Below are 17,297 nucleotides of genomic sequence, written 5' to 3'. Positions count from 1 at the left end.
GTGGCCAGACGCCCGCTGTTCACCTGTGAGTTCCCACCCTCTGGCGCTCCATCTCTAGCCTTATCAGCTTGGCCTTGCAGGCTCGATTCTGAACCACCAAAGCAAGTGTGGCCGTGGCTCCGGCTCAACCACCACCCCGCTCCCAGGCCCAAGAGGAAGGACACTGCCTGAGAAGCAGGGGAGAGCCCTGCATCACCTTCCATCCCCCAGAGGAGGCTGGGAGGGCGCGGGAGAGGCCCCAAAGTGCCTGTGCACTGCCCAGCCCAGGGCACTGCCAACAGATTCAGGATAAAAAAATCCCGGTTCCATAAACTTGCTTAGAAACTTCAGAGTCAAATACATTCTGTTTTTTTACATTGTTTTTCTTAGTTCTTCCTAGTAATGTTCTTTGCTAATAAATTCTAGATTGTCATGAATGGAAAAAGGGAGTGCGGCCTTTCTGGGGGAGAGATAAGAGAAGAGGGAGGGAACTCTGGCATGGGCAGCTATTCTGATGAGTTTTAAAGCACTTGCTTGCTGGTCCTTGGAGACATTTTTCAAACAAGGCTGCTGGTTTCTTTGTAAAAGACAAGCAGCGAGGGAGGGCACTGTGCCAGGAGCACAGTGACCATAATGTGGGAGACTGCTCATTAGAAAGAAATAATTAAAATTCAGAACCAATGAAATTTTGCTCCTGGATGGTCCTGTTCAAAAGGTCCCTGGATTTGATTCACTTTGCCAAAGTACCCAGGATTCTGTTTTTAATTCAGAGTACACACCCTGTTAGAAACAGGAGACAGGAGAAAGGAAGGCATCACCAAGTCAATGATCAATCTCATTTGTCCTCTGGAGCAGTCCCAACCATGTATTTGGGTTTTGTTTTGTTTTGTTTTGTTTTTTTAAAGATTTTATCTATTTATTTGACAGTGAGAGGGGGAGCACAAGCAGGGGGAGCAGCAGCAGAGGGAGAAGCAGGCTTCCCACTGAGCGGGGAGCCTGATGCGGGACTCGATCCCAGGACCCTGGGATCATGGCCTCAGCCGAAGGCAGACACTTCAACGACCAAGCCCCCCAGGCACCTCATCCAACCATGTCTTCAAGTCTTCATGGGACACCACAACACACCTCAGGGGTGTCTCAGGTCAGGCATCTTCTGAAGCCTACCCTGAACCAAGGATTCTGCGCAAGTAGTTCACTGAGGAGATGCTCTGAGGAGACAGAGGGAAAGCAGCCAGGCCGGGGACCTTTCAGATGAAGCCGGTTGGTTTCGCACTGAGCCCGGGGGCGCAGGGACATGCGGCAATCCTACAGACACACGGCCCCGCACTTCCCCGGCTGAGGAGACCCTGCAGGAGCGAAGGCGGGCCAAGTCAGGTGCCTGCACCTGATGGACAGATAGACAGCATGTGGCATCCACATGATGGGATGTCATTTTGTCCCAAGAAGGAATGAAATAAATAACAGTGACATTCTGACACTTGCTGGGGGTGAGGGGGGTGGTGAAGCCGAGAGGCGTCAGTCGCTGAGCTACAGTGGCCGAAGGAGGAGCCTCACACCTGTGAGGCCCCAGAGGGGAGCGATGTTCACAAAGCCAAGACTTGGGGGGGGGGGGGCGGGGGACTGGGTGTAAGGGTGGGGCCCTGCGGACATGGGGACAGAGTTTTGGTTTCAGTGGATGGAAATGACTGGAGCACGACGTCTGGATGGTGGCTGCCCAGTGTGAACACACCAGATGCTACCGAAATGTGCACCTAAAAAACGGTTAAAATGTTTAATTTTGTTACATGTATTTTACCATGATTTTTAGAATTAAACAAATGGAGGATCAGCTGCCCCTGTGGTGTGTCCCACCTCCTGGCAGGTGTCCCCTTACACTGCCCACGGGGGGGGGGTCTCTAAGGCTCAGGGACCCTCCCAGCTCCCTGCACACGGTGCCCCTGAGGGCTCACGGGTCGCAGCAGAGCCGCCACGGCTGGGGGGCACGGAGGGGTGGGACGGGGCTGTGGCGGTGTCATCGGGGCTGCCCGCACACGGACCACGGCCGCCATTTCTCCTGGTCCAGGGAAAGCACTCGGCCCCCAGAGTGCTCCGAACTTCACCTGACACCTGGCCTTGCCACAAGCCTTTTGTCCACATGCCCAGTTTCTAACGACGCCAGTCGGGGACAAATGTCTGCACTTCGATCATTTCTCCTCAGCGACGGAATGACAAGCACCCAAGCATAAATGTAAACGTGTGGATGTCCGAGACCCTCATCCTGGAAACCACCCACCAGCACGAGGGCGAGCCTGCGCTCCTGGGCCAGAACCACGGCAGAGGGTGAACAGAGAAGACCCAACCAGCCAGGAGCTCAACGGGAAGGCGTGTGGCTTCTTGGCAGGTGGGACAACATAGAGCAAAGCCCATGGGGACTGAGCCACCTGCACCCGAGACCAAACGTTCCTGTGAGGAAGCAGATGCAGGCCATCATACCCTAGGCCTCAGGTTTCACCACGAGTGTGGGTTGAGGCGAGCACTGGAAACTCCTGACCGAGATGCACACGTGTGTGCACACATGCCTCACAACCCTCACAGCAGCCCGATCAGATCGGCCAGAAACCGGTTGCAGCTCAGGAACCCCCAAGGGACGAGTGCAACGCAGTCACCTCTCCAAACAGCAGCTCAGGGCGAGGCCTGTGCGCTGGCAACAGCATGCTCAGAGCCTGCACGCCTGCCAGCCAAGAGGAACGGACACAAGCATGCAGACACACGGATGCATCTGGTCAGAGGCAGGCAGCCAGTGCGGGCAGCTGGCTGTTGACGCTGTTTCCAGCAGGGTGATTTGGTGCTGATGACTGGTTGATGATGAGTGGGACGTGGCACGTGCATGTGTGCCCCCTCCTTCAGCCCCACCATGCTTCCCTGCGCTCCCTCCAAACCGCTCCCAGCTTGGAGGGAAACAAAGTGTCCTCAGGGGCGTTGCCTGGAGCGTTCTGGAACACATCACTCTGTATTCATCACTACTCCCGAAGGCAGCTACTCTCACGCCAGGCTCACTGGGGGCCAACCAGACGATTTGGCTTTTAACCAGCACCCTGCAGGCATCCCATAGGCCTTCGTTCCTTGCTTGTATGTCCAAGGCTGACTGCAGAGCTCTGGGCTCAGCCCTGAACAAATGACACCAGATCTTTCTTCAGCTCCCTAAGTACACTTGACTCTAGGTTACAAAAGAATATTTGAGGATGGAGAAAGATGATCACAAAAAACTGGGCAAAAAAATTAGGTTTCAATAGTATATACAGTATGATTTTACTTTTTGTAAAAATAGGCAATAAGTACTTAGAGGAAAAAGCCTAGAAGGATAATCCTGAATACCCAAAACTTCCAGAGGGGATTTTTACTTTCTACAGTTCCTACAATGAATGCATTTTACTTGTCTGAAACCAACCGGTGGCTCCCGGTCCCAGCCCCAAGGACTTGGTCTGGGGTGGAAGACACAACCACATTAGAGGTCAGAGGTCAGGGCTGAGTGCCTGACCAGGGTGTGCCAGGGGTCCCCGGGGAAGCCAGGAGAGGCATATGCACACTGCCTGCCTGGCCCCCAGCGGCTCCCAACCGGGGCTCACTGAGGGGAATAGCCACAAAATGCACCTGGGAAGCCCACTCACACACACACACACACACACACACACACACACACACTCTCTCCCTCTCTCCAAGGCCATGGAGTGAGTGGTATAGTTTGTGGTGAGGAGGCCAAGGCCCTTGATTTGCACATCAAGCTGAGTTTTAATACTGGCTTGGCCTTTTATTATCTGGACGGTTTCCAATAAACTGTTTGGCGCCTTTGGCCTCAGGCTCCTCACTGGTAAAAATAGGTATCATTCTCCCGACATTATAGGGTTGTAGGGTTCTGTGGGAGCTGAGGGAAGACACTGGACATTAAAAGTCCAATAACAAGGTCAGAAATAATTGATCAAGTGTTTACACTGCGCTTACGACATGCTAAGTTCTGCATTAAACACACAATCTTCCTACATTAAGAGGTTGACCATTACTATCATGGCTTTACCCAATACAACTGTGAAGCAGAGCAGAGCAGGGTCTTGGCCAAGTGTTCCTGCCCAGAGCTAGACACCCTGCCGCTCTCTGTACGTGTGGTTAGAAGCACCACGGGGCAGCCTGTCCCCTCTTCGAATGTGCTCATGCCCCGGACAGTGACATGGGCATGCTCCCTGGCAGACTCCCGGGGAAAGGTGCTTCTCTACTGCCATCTGGTGGCAGCCTGGGGGAACGACACCTCCCGCCTTCCCTCCCCTCCAGCCTTTGAGGGCTGTGGGAGGCTGCAGGGGGCACGCTCAGGGCCAGCAGAAAATGGCAAAGCAAGCAAAAACCACTCTCACTTGTTCTGATAATACAAGGCAGCATGCCAGGAACACTGGCGCTTTAACAATGGGCCCAACCTGCACTCATTCATTCAAAATCTTCATTGAACATGTTCCGTGGGAAACACACTCATTCACAAAACCTTACTGAGCCCCTACCCTAGAGCCAAACACTGCCCTCAGCTTGTTGTCAGGTCCAAGAGGCCCACGAGAGAGGAATACAGTGACCCCTGAGCTCTAGCACCTTGCAGAGTGCAGGCAAGGGGACTGCCCGACTGCGAGGACAGCTGGCATGCTGACGAGAATCACCCACTATGGGCAAGTGTGGGAACAGCAACAAGAACAAAGTCCCAGAGAAATGGGAGGGGACGCCCCAACCACTCCAGCAAGAGCCAGGGCAGCAAGGGAGAGTTGCAGAGGACTTACGGTACAGGCATGAGGACCATTGCCATCTGAGAGGCGGGGCCGGGTGCTGGAAGTGGGCCAGGAGGGAGATTTGACAAGTTTCACAGGATGGGAAGCAAGAGATTTCCGGCTGGCCAAACATTTGCAAAGTGATCCATCAGCCTGGCCTTGTGCTCCTTCCAGGAACATTCAGCTGCTTCAGCAAAGGTGCTGGATCAGGTTTGGGGCTTTCTTGCTCAAGTTGGTGAACTTTCCATTAAGTACTTGAAAGGAAATGCATACTCTGCTTTTGCTGGGGGGGGCGTGCTCTGCGGTGTCAGGTAGGTCCTGCTGGCTGGTGGTGCTCAGCCCTTCCACCGGCTGGCTCGTTCTCCCTCTGTTACTGACAAGTGCCGTCCCCACAACTGTGCCTTTGTCTACTTCTCTTTTCAGTTGCTTTATGTCATGTGTTTTCAAACTGTTTATGCTTTTAGGGTGGTTGTCTTCGGAGTGAAAGGACCCCTTTATCATTATGTAATGTCCATCTTTGTCCTTGGTAAATTTCATTGCTCTGAAGTCTACTTTATCTAATACTTAGAGAGCCGCTCAAGATTTCTGTCATTAACATCAGAATGATATGCTTTTTTTATCCTTTTACTGGTAACCTATCTACAGCATTATATCCAAAGTGACTTCCTTGTACACCACATAATAGTTGGGTCATTAAAAAAAAAATCCAGGGACGCCTGTTTGGCTCAATTGGTTAAGCGGCTGCCTTCGGCTCAGATCATGATCCCAGCATCCTGGGATCGAGTCCCACATCGGGCTCCTCGCTTGGCAGGGAGCCTGCTTCTCCCTCTGCCTCTGCCTACCACTCTGACTGCCTGTGCTCGCTTGCTCTCTCTCTCTCTCACAAATAAATAAATAAAGTCTTTTTAAAAATATTTGTTAAAAGGGGCGCCTGGGTGGCTCAGCGGGTTAAGCCGCTGCCTTCGGCTCAGGTCATGATCTCAGGGTCCTGGGATCGAGCCCCGCATCGGGCTCTCTGCTCAGCGGAGAACCTGCTTCCTCCTCTCTCTCTGCCTGCCTCTCTGCCTGCTTGTGATCTCTCTCTGTCAAATAAATAAATAAATAAAAATAAAAAAATATATATATTTGTTAAAAAAATAAATAAAAATAAAAATAAAGGGGCGCCTGGGTGGCTCAGTGGGTTAAGCTGCTGCCTTCGGCTCAGGTCATGATCCCAGGTCCTGGGTTCAAGTCCCACATCGGGCTTTCTGCTCAGCAGGGAGCCTGCTTCCTCCTCTCTCTCTGCCTGCCTCTCTGCCTACTTGTGATTTCTCTCTGTCAAATAAATAAATAAAATCTTAAAAAAAAATAAAAATAAAAAAAATAAAAATCCACTCGGACAATCTTTGTTTAATCTCTGTTTAGGCCACTTACATGTAATTATTACATATAATGTATAATGTTAGGATTTAGGACTGCTATTTTATTATTTTTTTCTTTTTGTTCCTTCTGCTTTTTGTTCCCATTTTCCATTTCCTAGCTTCCTATGGGTCACTTGAATGTTTTGTAATATCCTACTTTTGCTTTATAGTATTTTTCACTATATATCTTTGTGTAGTTTTTGTTAGTGGTTGCTGTAGGGATTACACTATGCATACTTCTCACAGTCTACAAGGATCCATATTTTGTCATTTCAGCAGGAATGCAGAAACCTTATGACCATATGCCTTTGCCCTCCCCACCCTTTATAATAGAGTTGTCTTAAATATAATCTCTATAAGCTTCGAGAACCACATCAGACAATATTATATATACTGTTTGCTTTCAACTGTCAAACAATTTTAAGAATAGAGAATGCTCTGCTGTTTTCCTAGTTACTCTTTCTATTATTTTCTCTTCATTCCTGATGTTCCAAAGTTCTTTACCATTTGCTTTGAAGTTCTTTGAATAACTTCTTTAAACAACTATTTTAAAGCAGGTGTTTGGTGAAAAATTCCCTTGGTTTTCCTTGACCTAAGAATATTTTGCCTTCATTCTGAAGGCTACTTTTCGTGGATATAGTGTGGTTTGACCATTCTTTCAACATGTGCCTCTTCCCTCTGGCCTCCATGTTTCTGATGAGAAATATGCAGCCGTTCAAACTGTGGTTTCCCTAACAGTGATGCATGGTCTCTCTCCATGTTCCATTTATATATTTTTGTCCTTAAGAACAGAGTCTGGAGGTGGGCAGGGGAGCTCCCACCCTACACTCCTGGTCAACTGTGGACCCAACATGAAGACATGCACCTTACACCTGCAATTACCTTAGCTACCACTTTACTATCCCAGCAGGAGGAAGGAAGATTTGGAGACTGTGGGACTGGTGACTGTGGGGCCTGTGACTGTGGGGCCAGAGACTGGGGCCTGAGACTGTGGGGCCAGCGACTGTGGGGCCGGCGACTATGGGGCCTGTGACTGTGGGGCCGGCGACTGTGGGGCCTGTGACTGTGGGGCCGGCGACAGTGGGGCCGGCGACAGTGGGGCCGGCGACTGTAGGGCCGGCGACTGTGGGGCCGGAGACTGTGGGGCCAGTGTCTGTCTGTCATCTGGATCCCTAGGGCCTCACTCTGCAAGGCCTGCTCCTCTGGTCTGCGTCCAAGCACATTCCCCTCTCAGGCCTGTCAGGGACCAGTGTCCTCGCCTCCAGGGAGGTCCGAGGCCTGGACCTGTGGCTCTGGGCTCTGGACTAGGCAGATGGAGCTCAGCCTCTGCAGCTCATGAGCCAAGTGACCTAATCCTGGAGTCAGTTTCCAACCTGTGAGATCAGGGCAGCAATACACAATCCCACACTTTCCACAACCTCCGCCACTCGCACATGCTCTGTTCTTGATCCTTCGCTCTTCTCCCCAGCGTTCCATTCCAGCCAGCCGCTTCCCCAGACCCTCCCTGACCTGGACCCTGCCACGCTCCCACCACGTCACATACCATGCTCTCCCTGCTCCCCTCACTCCAGCCACTCTGCAGTTCCTTGGCTACCCCGGCATGCTCCTGCCCCAGGATCTCTGCATGCACTCCCACTCGAAACCATCCTGCCCCAGGAGCCACCGGCATGATGTGCGAGAAAGGGGAAAGGTACTACACTGCCTGGGTTTGAATCCTGACTCTGCCACTTGCTAGGTGTGGGACCTTACACAAATTACTTTTTTGTGTTTTTGTTTCATCATATGTAAAATTGTCATTAAAGTAGCATCACTGGGGTGTCTCAGTGGTGCAGTTGGTTAGACATTGGACTCTTGGTTTAGGCTCAGGTCATGATCTTGGGGTTGTGGGATCAAGCCCCGCATGGGGCTCTGTGCTCAGAGCAGAGTCTGCTTGGGATTCTCTCTCCCTCTGCCCCTGTCTCCCCCAAAATAAATAAACAAATTTTTAAGAATATCTATAATATCACTTACATAGTGTTGTCATGAAAATTCAGACTATGCATTAGAATACTCTTAGAGAATAGTCTTAGAATGCTTGGCAAATTGTTAGCACTAAATGTGATGTACAGACATAACTTAAACATAGTATAAAATAAGTACATATTTCCCCCCCATTCCTTTGGGTCTTTGCTCAAACTTCAGAGAAGCTTTCCTGACTTCCCCATATAATACTCAAAGTCCCCTATCCCTTTTACTTGCTTTTCCTCATGGCATTCGTAACATCTCCCACATTATATACTTATTTTCTTACTCTCTGTCCTCAGCTCCTAGAACAGTGCTATCTCCGTGCAAGGAGCTCATACTTAAAACGGACTCAGTGAAGGAGTAAAAATACCTCCTTGGAGCACATTTGAAGAATCACTGGGTGGCATGTTAGGTACCTGGCACGGTACCTGGTGTGCATAAGGCACCACTGGCTATTTTTCAACGGCTTTCAATAAACATGAACTCTGTTTTCATTACCATTGTACCTTGCAAGGGCTCAGGGGCAAGTTAAGCTGTATGATGCTTTCATATACGAAAAGGAGGAAGTGAGAGAGAGGCTCTTTCCGTGCTGCAGACTTTAGCAGGAGCCTCGGAAGGCGGGCATAGAAAGGACTTGACAGGATACACCTATGCCTTAGGAGGGAATCGTGTTGGGTAAGTTAGAGAAGGAAGAGACCAAAGACAGAACTACTGGGGTCACTGGGAAAGTCCTGACCCACAGGAAGTTTGCATTCTAGATAGAAAGCTTTCACAGGCTTTTTATTTTTTCAATAGTCCTCACAACTCTGAAGACTTGGGAGGGATACATATTATCCCCATTTTCCGAGGGAGGGGAGGCCAGAGGGGTGCAGTCACCGGTGGGGGGTGGCAAGAACAAGGGTTGGACCAGGAGCCCCCACCTCCCCCTTTATCCCTGGTCTTCCCACTCAGCTACGTGACCTCATCACCACACTCACAGTGTTTTGTGATTTAGATAATTTGAATAAAATAAATTCATTTATCAGTAATCATGTGCACGTATTTCCTACACTTATTTTATAATAAATGTCTTATGTTTTTGAAACAGGGACTTTCAAGATACAGCAGTGGGACATACACAGACAAGATTTCCTTGAATCTGCTCCTGGCTTGGGAATGTTTGTGACTGTTACAACTTACAACGATGAGGTAGAACATTCTTTTATGTTTTGCTATTAAAATTTTTCACTTGCTAAACATTCATGTCATGTACCCCCACACACTTAAAAAAAAAAAAATCTCTGCCTAAGCGCTCATTAACCAGAATGGACAATTTTTAATGTGTCTAGTCCTGAATAAAGGGGCTGCACAGAGATGTGGAAAGTGCTAGTCCCCAGTGAGCCAGTCGTCTAGTTTAAGAGCGGAGACCTTAACATAAAGTATTTTAGAACAATGTAAATGAGAGGCCTCATGCTCATCACCCTGAGATTTGCTGGCCTGGCTGGGCCACAGTCTTCCCTCTCCTCCCTGGCAAACCTCTGGGTCTGTTTGGCCTCCCAGGCCTCCTCCTCTCTAGGAGGTTAGCAGGAATCGAAGAGGCACCAGGGTCCAGTGGTGAGAATATGAATGTTGGAGTCAGAGCCAAGTTGAAGTGTAGATTGTCAAGCTCAATCTTCAGTAGGTTGTTGACGGCTCCAGTGCTCAGTTTCCTCATCTGTACAATGGATGTAGCAGTGACCTCTGTTCCCTGCCATGACAGCTCAAGATACTGGCTTGCTCAGTCCCATCACTCAAACACTGTTGCGAGAACTACATCCCTTTGGAGTTAGAGCTGCCCTGGGGATGTGCCTGTGGGACAGCGGGATGGGTGGCAAAGCCTCATAGAGCAGAACAGGTATCTCCTCTGGGGAGGAGAGGATGCAAAGTTCCTGTTCTTGTTAAACTGGGTGATTGCCTGGTCTGAGCTCAGGAGACATTCTGACACCTCCACTCCTGTGGAGGCAGGGAATGGGGTCACGGGAGACTCCACTCCAGCTGGGTTGTTGGGACCCTTGATCCTGGCTGGTACAGCACCTTCTCTTGGTGCACTTGGCACCTGCTTGACGGTGGTTCTGCTGGGGCTAGTCCACATAGCTACCTCCCCTCCCTACAGCCCGCCTCCTGAGTTTTTGCCCAGTTATACCAAAACCCAGTTCTCCTCTGTTCTTTCATGAGCAATCTGGTAATTCTCCATGATTTATTAAGCACTGAATTCAAATTTTAGTTGAGCTAAAAACCATCACAGAACATCCCAGTCATTATTTTTAAGACAGAGAAGGTTCATTCTTCAAAAATAAAATTGCCTGAAACAATACCCCCTTTTACAAGGGAGGAAAGATATTTTCATTCATTCTGCATTCAACAAATATTTATCACGGGCCTAATATATACCCAACCCTCTTCTTGACCTAAGAGACAAAATTCTCACCCCACAGGCCTGATTTTTAAGAGAGCTCTCCCCATTTTGAAGAACAAGAAACAGCCCTGGTTTCAAAATTTCTTATGAGATTCCCCCATTTAATGTCCTTATCAGCACCTCCACAAGGCCTCTGACTGTTTTCACTTGGGTCAGTGTGTCTGGGAGCATGGGGTATTCTAAGTTGCCCACCTTGATCATCTGTCCATTCCTATGGTGTGTGATTGACAACCCCAGGGAATGACATGGCTGGTAGGGTAAGCAGGGCAGACAGTAACAACCTATATGTACCATACAAACACATGCAGTTTGCATTCCACTAATTCCCTAGTGATTAGTGATGTTGAGCATCTTTTCATGTGCTTTCTGGCTTTTTTTTTCTTTTAGCAATTTGAGTATATCAACCCACTGCCTTCTGGTCTCCAGAGTTTCTGATCAGAAGTCTGCTGTTAATCTCAGTGTTGTTTTGAGTAGGCTCCACACCGCATGGAGCCCAACACAGGGTTTGAATTCATGAAGGTGAGACCAAGCCCTGCGCTGAGATCAAGAGTCGAAAGCTTAAGTGACTAAGCCACCCAGGCACCCCAAAATCTGTTGATATTCTTATTGAGGATCCCTTGTATGTGACAGTTATGAAGATCCTTGGTATTTGGAGGACAGGGTCCATTTCGCTCACTCTGCTTCCACGTTGTGGGCAGACTGTCCAGCAATTCACACACAGCTGTCTGCCACATAGCTGGGGGGAGGATGGGTAGATGCTATGGTGCTAAGAGCTGACACTGACCAAAATTAACCACAGTTTCCCACACGGGGCTTCCCCTGGAAGTTGCAAGCCTTCACTAGACTCCACAGTTCTGAAACAGTTACATCAGATGGATCCTAACAATATGATCGTGGTCTAGATGGGAAGACAGGCTCCTGGTGCTGTGTACCTCACCATCTTCCCAGGATTCTCTCCTAGTTCAAAATGTTCTTAAATTTCTCTTAGGATTTCTTCCTCAACACGTGTTCTTTAGAAATGTGCTTCATCAGGTTCCTGGGTGGCTCAGTGGGTTAAGTCTCTGCCTTTGGCTCGGGTAATGATCTCAGGGTCCTGGGATCGAGCCCCACATCAGGCTCTCTGCTTAGTGGGGAGCCTGCTTCTCTCCCCCCCCCCCCCCCGCCCCGCTGCCTGCCTCTCCCTGCTTGTGATCTCTGTCAAATAAATAAATAAAATCTTAAAAAAAAAAAAAAGAAATGTGCTTCATCTCTACATATTTTGGAATCTTTGTTATTGACAAGCTATCTTTGTTGTATTGATTTCTACTTTAACTCCATTGTGTTCTAAGAGCAGACTTTGTGTGGTTCCTGTTACCATTATTCTTTATTGAAGTACAGTTGATAGTTTCTACTATTTTAAATGTGCTGAGGAGTGTTTTGGGGCCAGAACTGGTGTGGTTTGGTCAGCGCTCCAGGTGAGCTGAAGAAATGTGTGTACTCTGCCGTCATTGCTTGAGGCAGACTGCCCTCAGACGTCATGTGCAGGTGACTGACAGCGCTGCTGAGTCCGAGATGTCCTTCCCAACCTGCTGCTGGATCTGCCCGCTCCAGGCACGGGGCTGTCGGCATCTCCAGCTTCCAAGGCAGACTCTCCCCCTCCTGCATTCCTGTCCTTTTTCGTTGTACAGAGTTTTGTGCTGTGTTGTTCAGTGCTCACTCATTCAGGATTGTTTTGTCTTCTTGGATAATTGACCTCATTGTCTTTATGTAATGCTCCATTATATAATTATCCATAATCTTCCTTGATCCAAAGTCTACTGTGTCTGAAGTTAATATGAGCACTCTGGCTTTTTTTTATAAGATTAACGGTAACATATACATCTTTGTCCATCCTTTAATTTTTAACCTACATGTGTCTTTATATTTAAAGTGGGTTTCTTGTAGACAACATATGGTTTTGGTTTTGGTTTTTTTTTTTTTTAAATCTGCTATATGCTCTTTTTCTCTCTCCTTTTTGCTAACCCTTCTGAAAGTAAGCTATCAGTATTATGGCATTTCACCTTTTTTTTTTTTAAGATTTTATTTATTTATTTGATGGACAGAGATCACAAGTAGGCGCAGAGGCAGGAAGAGAGAGAGAGAGAGAGAGAGGAGGAAGCAGGGTCCCTGCTGAGCTGGGAGCCCGATGCGGGGCCCGATCCCAGGACCTTGGGATCATGACCTGAGCCGAAGGCAGCGGCTTAACCCACTGAGCCACCCAGGCGCCCCTATCTTTTGTGATTCTAATTGGCATGTTTTATGTGCATTTTATCTCCTTTCTATCAATTATACTTTAACTTTTTAAGAAATGGTTGCCCTAGAGTTTGCAGTGCATATTTGCAACTAACACAAGTCCATTTTCAAGTAGCGCCACACCTCTTCACAGGGAGTGCAAGCACTTCGAGTAGCAAAGCATTCAGAATTCCTCCCTCCCGTCCCTTGTCATGCTGTCACCTGTGTCCATTGCACACCCACTACAACCAAATACATTGTTATTCTGTGAACAAACGATTATCTATTACATCAATTAAGAAGAGTTTTCCTTTACCTTCACTTATTCCTTCTCTGATGCTCTTCCTTTCTCTACGTGGATCTGGCTTTCTGATCTGTATCATTTTCCTTATCCCTGAAGAACGTAACAGTTCTTGCAAGGTAGGTCTATCAGGGACAAATTCCCTCCATTTTTCTTTGTCTGAGAAAATTTTTATTTCTCCTCCACTTTTGAAGGAGAGTTTTGCAGGATACAGAATTCTAGGTTGGTGGGTTTATTCTCTACATTCTTCTTGCCTGCATGGTTTCTGAAGGGAAGTCAGGTATAATTTTTACCTCTGTCCCTCTATAGCTAAGGTGTTTTTCTCAGACAGATCTAGAAAGAATTGGTTTTCATTGTGTTCCTCTTTTTACTCATTGGGACAGAATGGCAACTTCCAAACACTTTGATGACAGAAGTCCTATACCTGTTTTTAAAATGGCAAACAGTACGTTCATTAGCTAAACATAAAATCAAAGTTGCCCAACAAATATAACCAACTAAAAGCTTGGTGTGTATTCTTCAGAATCTTCTTCTACGCTTATAGAAACACACACACACGTACTTTTACAAATGATATTTTAATAAAAAATAGGATCCCATATGCACTGCTTTAGCACTGGATATCATGGACATCTTTAGTACAGAACGGTTATGGGTTAATATTCTCTCTTCTTTTTTTTGTCCCATAACATTCCTTTATTTGGATTTGCCTGAATTTAATCAATCCCTTACTGAAAGGTACTAAAATAATTTCAAGAAGACAACTTTGCCATTACAAAAAATACCACACTGAGTATCACTTTACATATAATTTTGTCTACTTGTGCACTTCCATAGAATAAATTCCTGTAAGTAGAACCACTGAGTCTACAGTTACATACATTTTAATTTTTAATACATATCACTGAACTGCTTTCCAAATGATTATTCAACTTACATACCCAAATTGTTGTTTAGAGATAGTATTTCTCAATACTATCTGTGGACACTTTAATTTAAATCTTTGCCAATCTGATAGTAAATAAGGGATGTCTTACTGTGTGTGTGTGTGTGTGTGTGTGTGTGTGTGTGTGTGTGTGTGTGTGGTTTTTACAAACAAGAATAAATATTTTTCATTTTATTGACCATTTCTTCTTTAGGAACTACACAGTTTTTACTAAACCAACAGGAGAGATCTGTTTTTAAGAAGGGAAAGTAGAAAATAATAAACTATGGAAATCTTCAATCCTAGGTATTATTGTCCAAGTTATATGGCCCACAAGGAAGGTTCTACTTTACTTCACATTCACCCGGCGAACACATCATTTGCTTGGAATCTAATTCTACGAGACTTGTGTCATTTGGTGGGAGTAAGCTGGTGAGTGTACGCCTCCCATGTCCTAGTTGATGAACACAGCACCAGCACTATTCAGGCATGACGTTGGTATGCAGAACCATTATACCCAGACTGGCTAGAAACTTATTAAAGTCCTGTGCCCAGATCTCAGTGCAGCAACCAAAGAGGGAGCTGGAGAGCTTGGAAGGGGTTCAAAGGAGAGCCACAGCATTGATTAAAGGCCTTGAAAAACAAGAACCGTGAGGGAAGGTTGAAAGAACTGTGATTACTCAGGCCTGAAAACAAGCAAAGGCTGGAGGGTAAATTAACAATGGAATTCCAATAAATAAAACTCTTATATGGCACATGGTGTTTGGTTATTTTCTAAATGAGCTGAGAGCAGAGGAACAGAATCTGTATTTTAGGATTAGAAATTCAAGTCCTATGAAAAGAAAATTTTCCTTAATCAAATATTTCAGTGCTTAAAGAATTTACCTCATAGTAAATTTGATGCTCAGGGTCATGAGAGTATTAATGAGTATTACAGAGGAAGACTACTGAGTATGGCCAGGGGAGACAGGCAGTGAGAGATGGAGAATGAAGGAGGGCCTCCTCTTGAGTCGGGGGACACAACAAGGGAAACACAGAGTAGAGCTGTTTTAAGAATGCTTCTTCCTTTTTACTCTTTGTACAGCGGATCCACTTAGAGATTCGAGTTGGACAACATGACCTTGATGCAGCCATTGCTCAAGCAAAGGACAAAGTTAATGAAGTTAGCTTTAAGTTGGAACACCTAATTGAGCAAATTGAGCAAATAGTCAAAGAACAAAACTATCAAAGGGTCAGTTTGCCTGTTTTATCTATTATCTATTTCAGCTTATTTTATCTCTTCCTGCCAGGAACGCAATTCTGGAGACAAAGCCCCCAAGCCATGGAAAAAATAAACTCCTGTTCCTTGGTCTTTCTCTCTGAGCCAGCACTGTAGGGACACTTGGGGTAAAGGAAAGGAACAATCTTTCATTGTCTTTTCACTCTCTGCCAGACTGCGAGCTCCTCTAGGAAAGGGGACTGAAGCTCATTTGCCTTTGGGGTGTGGGCTTCACAGAATGAATAAATAAATGTTCCCAAACACACCCAACATGTATGAAGAGGCTCAGAATGCCCATTTTCTAGATCACAGTTTTATTCTCGTGACACTGTGTGTCTCCCAGGTCCCTGTGCTCAGTGGACTCTGGTCAGAGATGGGATCAAATCCAGAATCCAGTTCCCTTACCTGGAAAATAAGAGGAGGACGGGTGTGCTTGGCAAAGTGCCCAGCCTGAAGTAAAGTTAAGGACAGCAATTTTGAAAATCTATCACTATTGGCTAACATTCACTTGCTCAATGGTGACAAATAAAATATACAAGATAATAGATCAAACAGCAGATAGTTTACATCAAAATACAAATACATATTTTATTTAAGGTTGATTCTTAATCCTTTTCTTTAGCTACCAACATACACCAACTTAGAAAATCATATACTGCACTTTGATATATAAACTGGGAAATACTAAATATCTTCAAAGCATACAGCACGTTTCCCTCAAATTCATAGTTAAATACTTTAAGAAACTAAACCTGCCTATTTCTCTTCCGCATAGGACCGTGAAGAAAATTTTCGAATGATCAGTGAAGATACAAATGGCAATGTTTTATGGTGGGCTTTTGCACAAACATTAATCTTTATCTCAATTGGAATTTTCCAAATGAAATACCTTAAAGACTTCTTTATAGCTAAGAAACTCGTTTAAAATGTTAATAAAGGCAACTACCTGCTAATCTGCATAATATTTGAGTTAATCAATCAAAATACATCGTAACCATGTAATTTTATGATATCAAAGATGATCAGAGATTGAAATTAATATTATACTGACAAAATATTACTTTAACTATGTGGCCTTTGAGCTTGATAGAATAAGCTCATCATCTGGCTATTTTAATTCTGTATATAGATCGATATGAACAAGCGTGTGCTGCGCTCAAAGCACAGGTCAGTTTGGCCCAGTCACATTTCAGGGACCCGGTGGTCATGCAACATTCACAGCTAGACGGTGGACAAAGGGAGTACACCCTTTCCCACCACTGCATTCCCCTCCCGAAAAGCCATTCTGAACCTCTGCTTTCTCTACTTCCCTGCACAAGGGCGCCCTTGCCCACACAAGAAAACAGCCTGGGTTTCTCTGAACCACCTTTTCTCACTTGGCCCCAGTGGGCCACCTGCATGTGGATGGAAATTCTGCTCCCCAAGCCACAGAGGGCACCATCCATGGAGTGCCACTGTGAAACGTCACGGCCATCTGCTTTCTCTAGCCGTCCACTCTGCAATAAGAATAAGCTCACTGGGGGCGCCTGGGTGGCTCAGTGGGTTAAGCCGCTGCCTTCGGCTCAGGTCATGATCTCAGGGTCCTGGGATCGAGTCCCGCATCGGGCTCTCTGCTCAGCAAGAAGCCTGCTTCCCTCTCTCTCTCTGCCTGCTTCTCTGTCTACTTGTGATCTCTCTCTGTCAAATAAATAAATAAAATCTTAAAAAAAAAAAAAAAAGAATAAGCTCATTGGAGGTGGCAAGAGCAGCACCAGGAGTCCCTTTCCTCAACACCACCTGGCCAATGTCTCCAACAGGGAACGCCCCCCCCCCATACCCAGGGTCCAGCCTTTCATGCACGTGGCAGGTCCCCAACCTACACCCGGCCAGTGCCTCAGACAGGGAGCCCCCAACCCCACCCCGGGTCCAGCCCTTCACACGTGGCAGGTCCTCTATCTCCACCCGGCCAGTGTCCCGGGCACAGAACCC

General features: G+C 46.8%; 1 protein-coding gene across 1 annotated transcript; it reads left to right on the top strand.

Annotated features, from left to right (window-relative positions):
- The first annotated feature begins 4,959 nt into the window (after positions 1 to 4,959).
- LOC125094310 (transmembrane emp24 domain-containing protein 11) lies at positions 4,960 to 16,373 on the top strand. Its single transcript, XM_047719936.1, has 5 exons — positions 4,960 to 5,068; positions 9,249 to 9,349; positions 14,378 to 14,503; positions 15,156 to 15,302; positions 16,105 to 16,373. The coding sequence occupies exons 1-5, from the start codon at positions 5,023 to 5,025 to the stop codon at positions 16,252 to 16,254; spliced, it is 570 nt and encodes a 189-aa protein (XP_047575892.1). The 5' UTR covers positions 4,960 to 5,022; the 3' UTR covers positions 16,255 to 16,373.
- Positions 16,374 to 17,297: the final 924 nt, after the last annotated feature.

Source organism: Lutra lutra, chromosome 2 (genome assembly GCF_902655055.1).
Source record: "Lutra lutra chromosome 2, mLutLut1.2, whole genome shotgun sequence".
NCBI classification, from domain to species: domain Eukaryota; kingdom Metazoa; phylum Chordata; class Mammalia; order Carnivora; family Mustelidae; genus Lutra; species Lutra lutra.
This window is presented reverse-complemented; position numbering and strand designations above follow the sequence as displayed.

Excerpts from the sequence above, each read along its gene's own strand:
- LOC125094310 (XM_047719936.1), top strand. The coding sequence starts at position 5,023 with ATGCATACTCTGCTTTTGCTGGGGGGGGCGTGCTCTGCGGTGTCAG. Across the intron at positions 14,504-15,155 it reads CATTTGGTGGGAGTAAGCTG|CGGATCCACTTAGAGATTCG; the intron begins GTGAGTGTACGC and ends CTCTTTGTACAG. Across the intron at positions 15,303-16,104 it reads AAGAACAAAACTATCAAAGG|GACCGTGAAGAAAATTTTCG; the intron begins GTCAGTTTGCCT and ends TCTTCCGCATAG.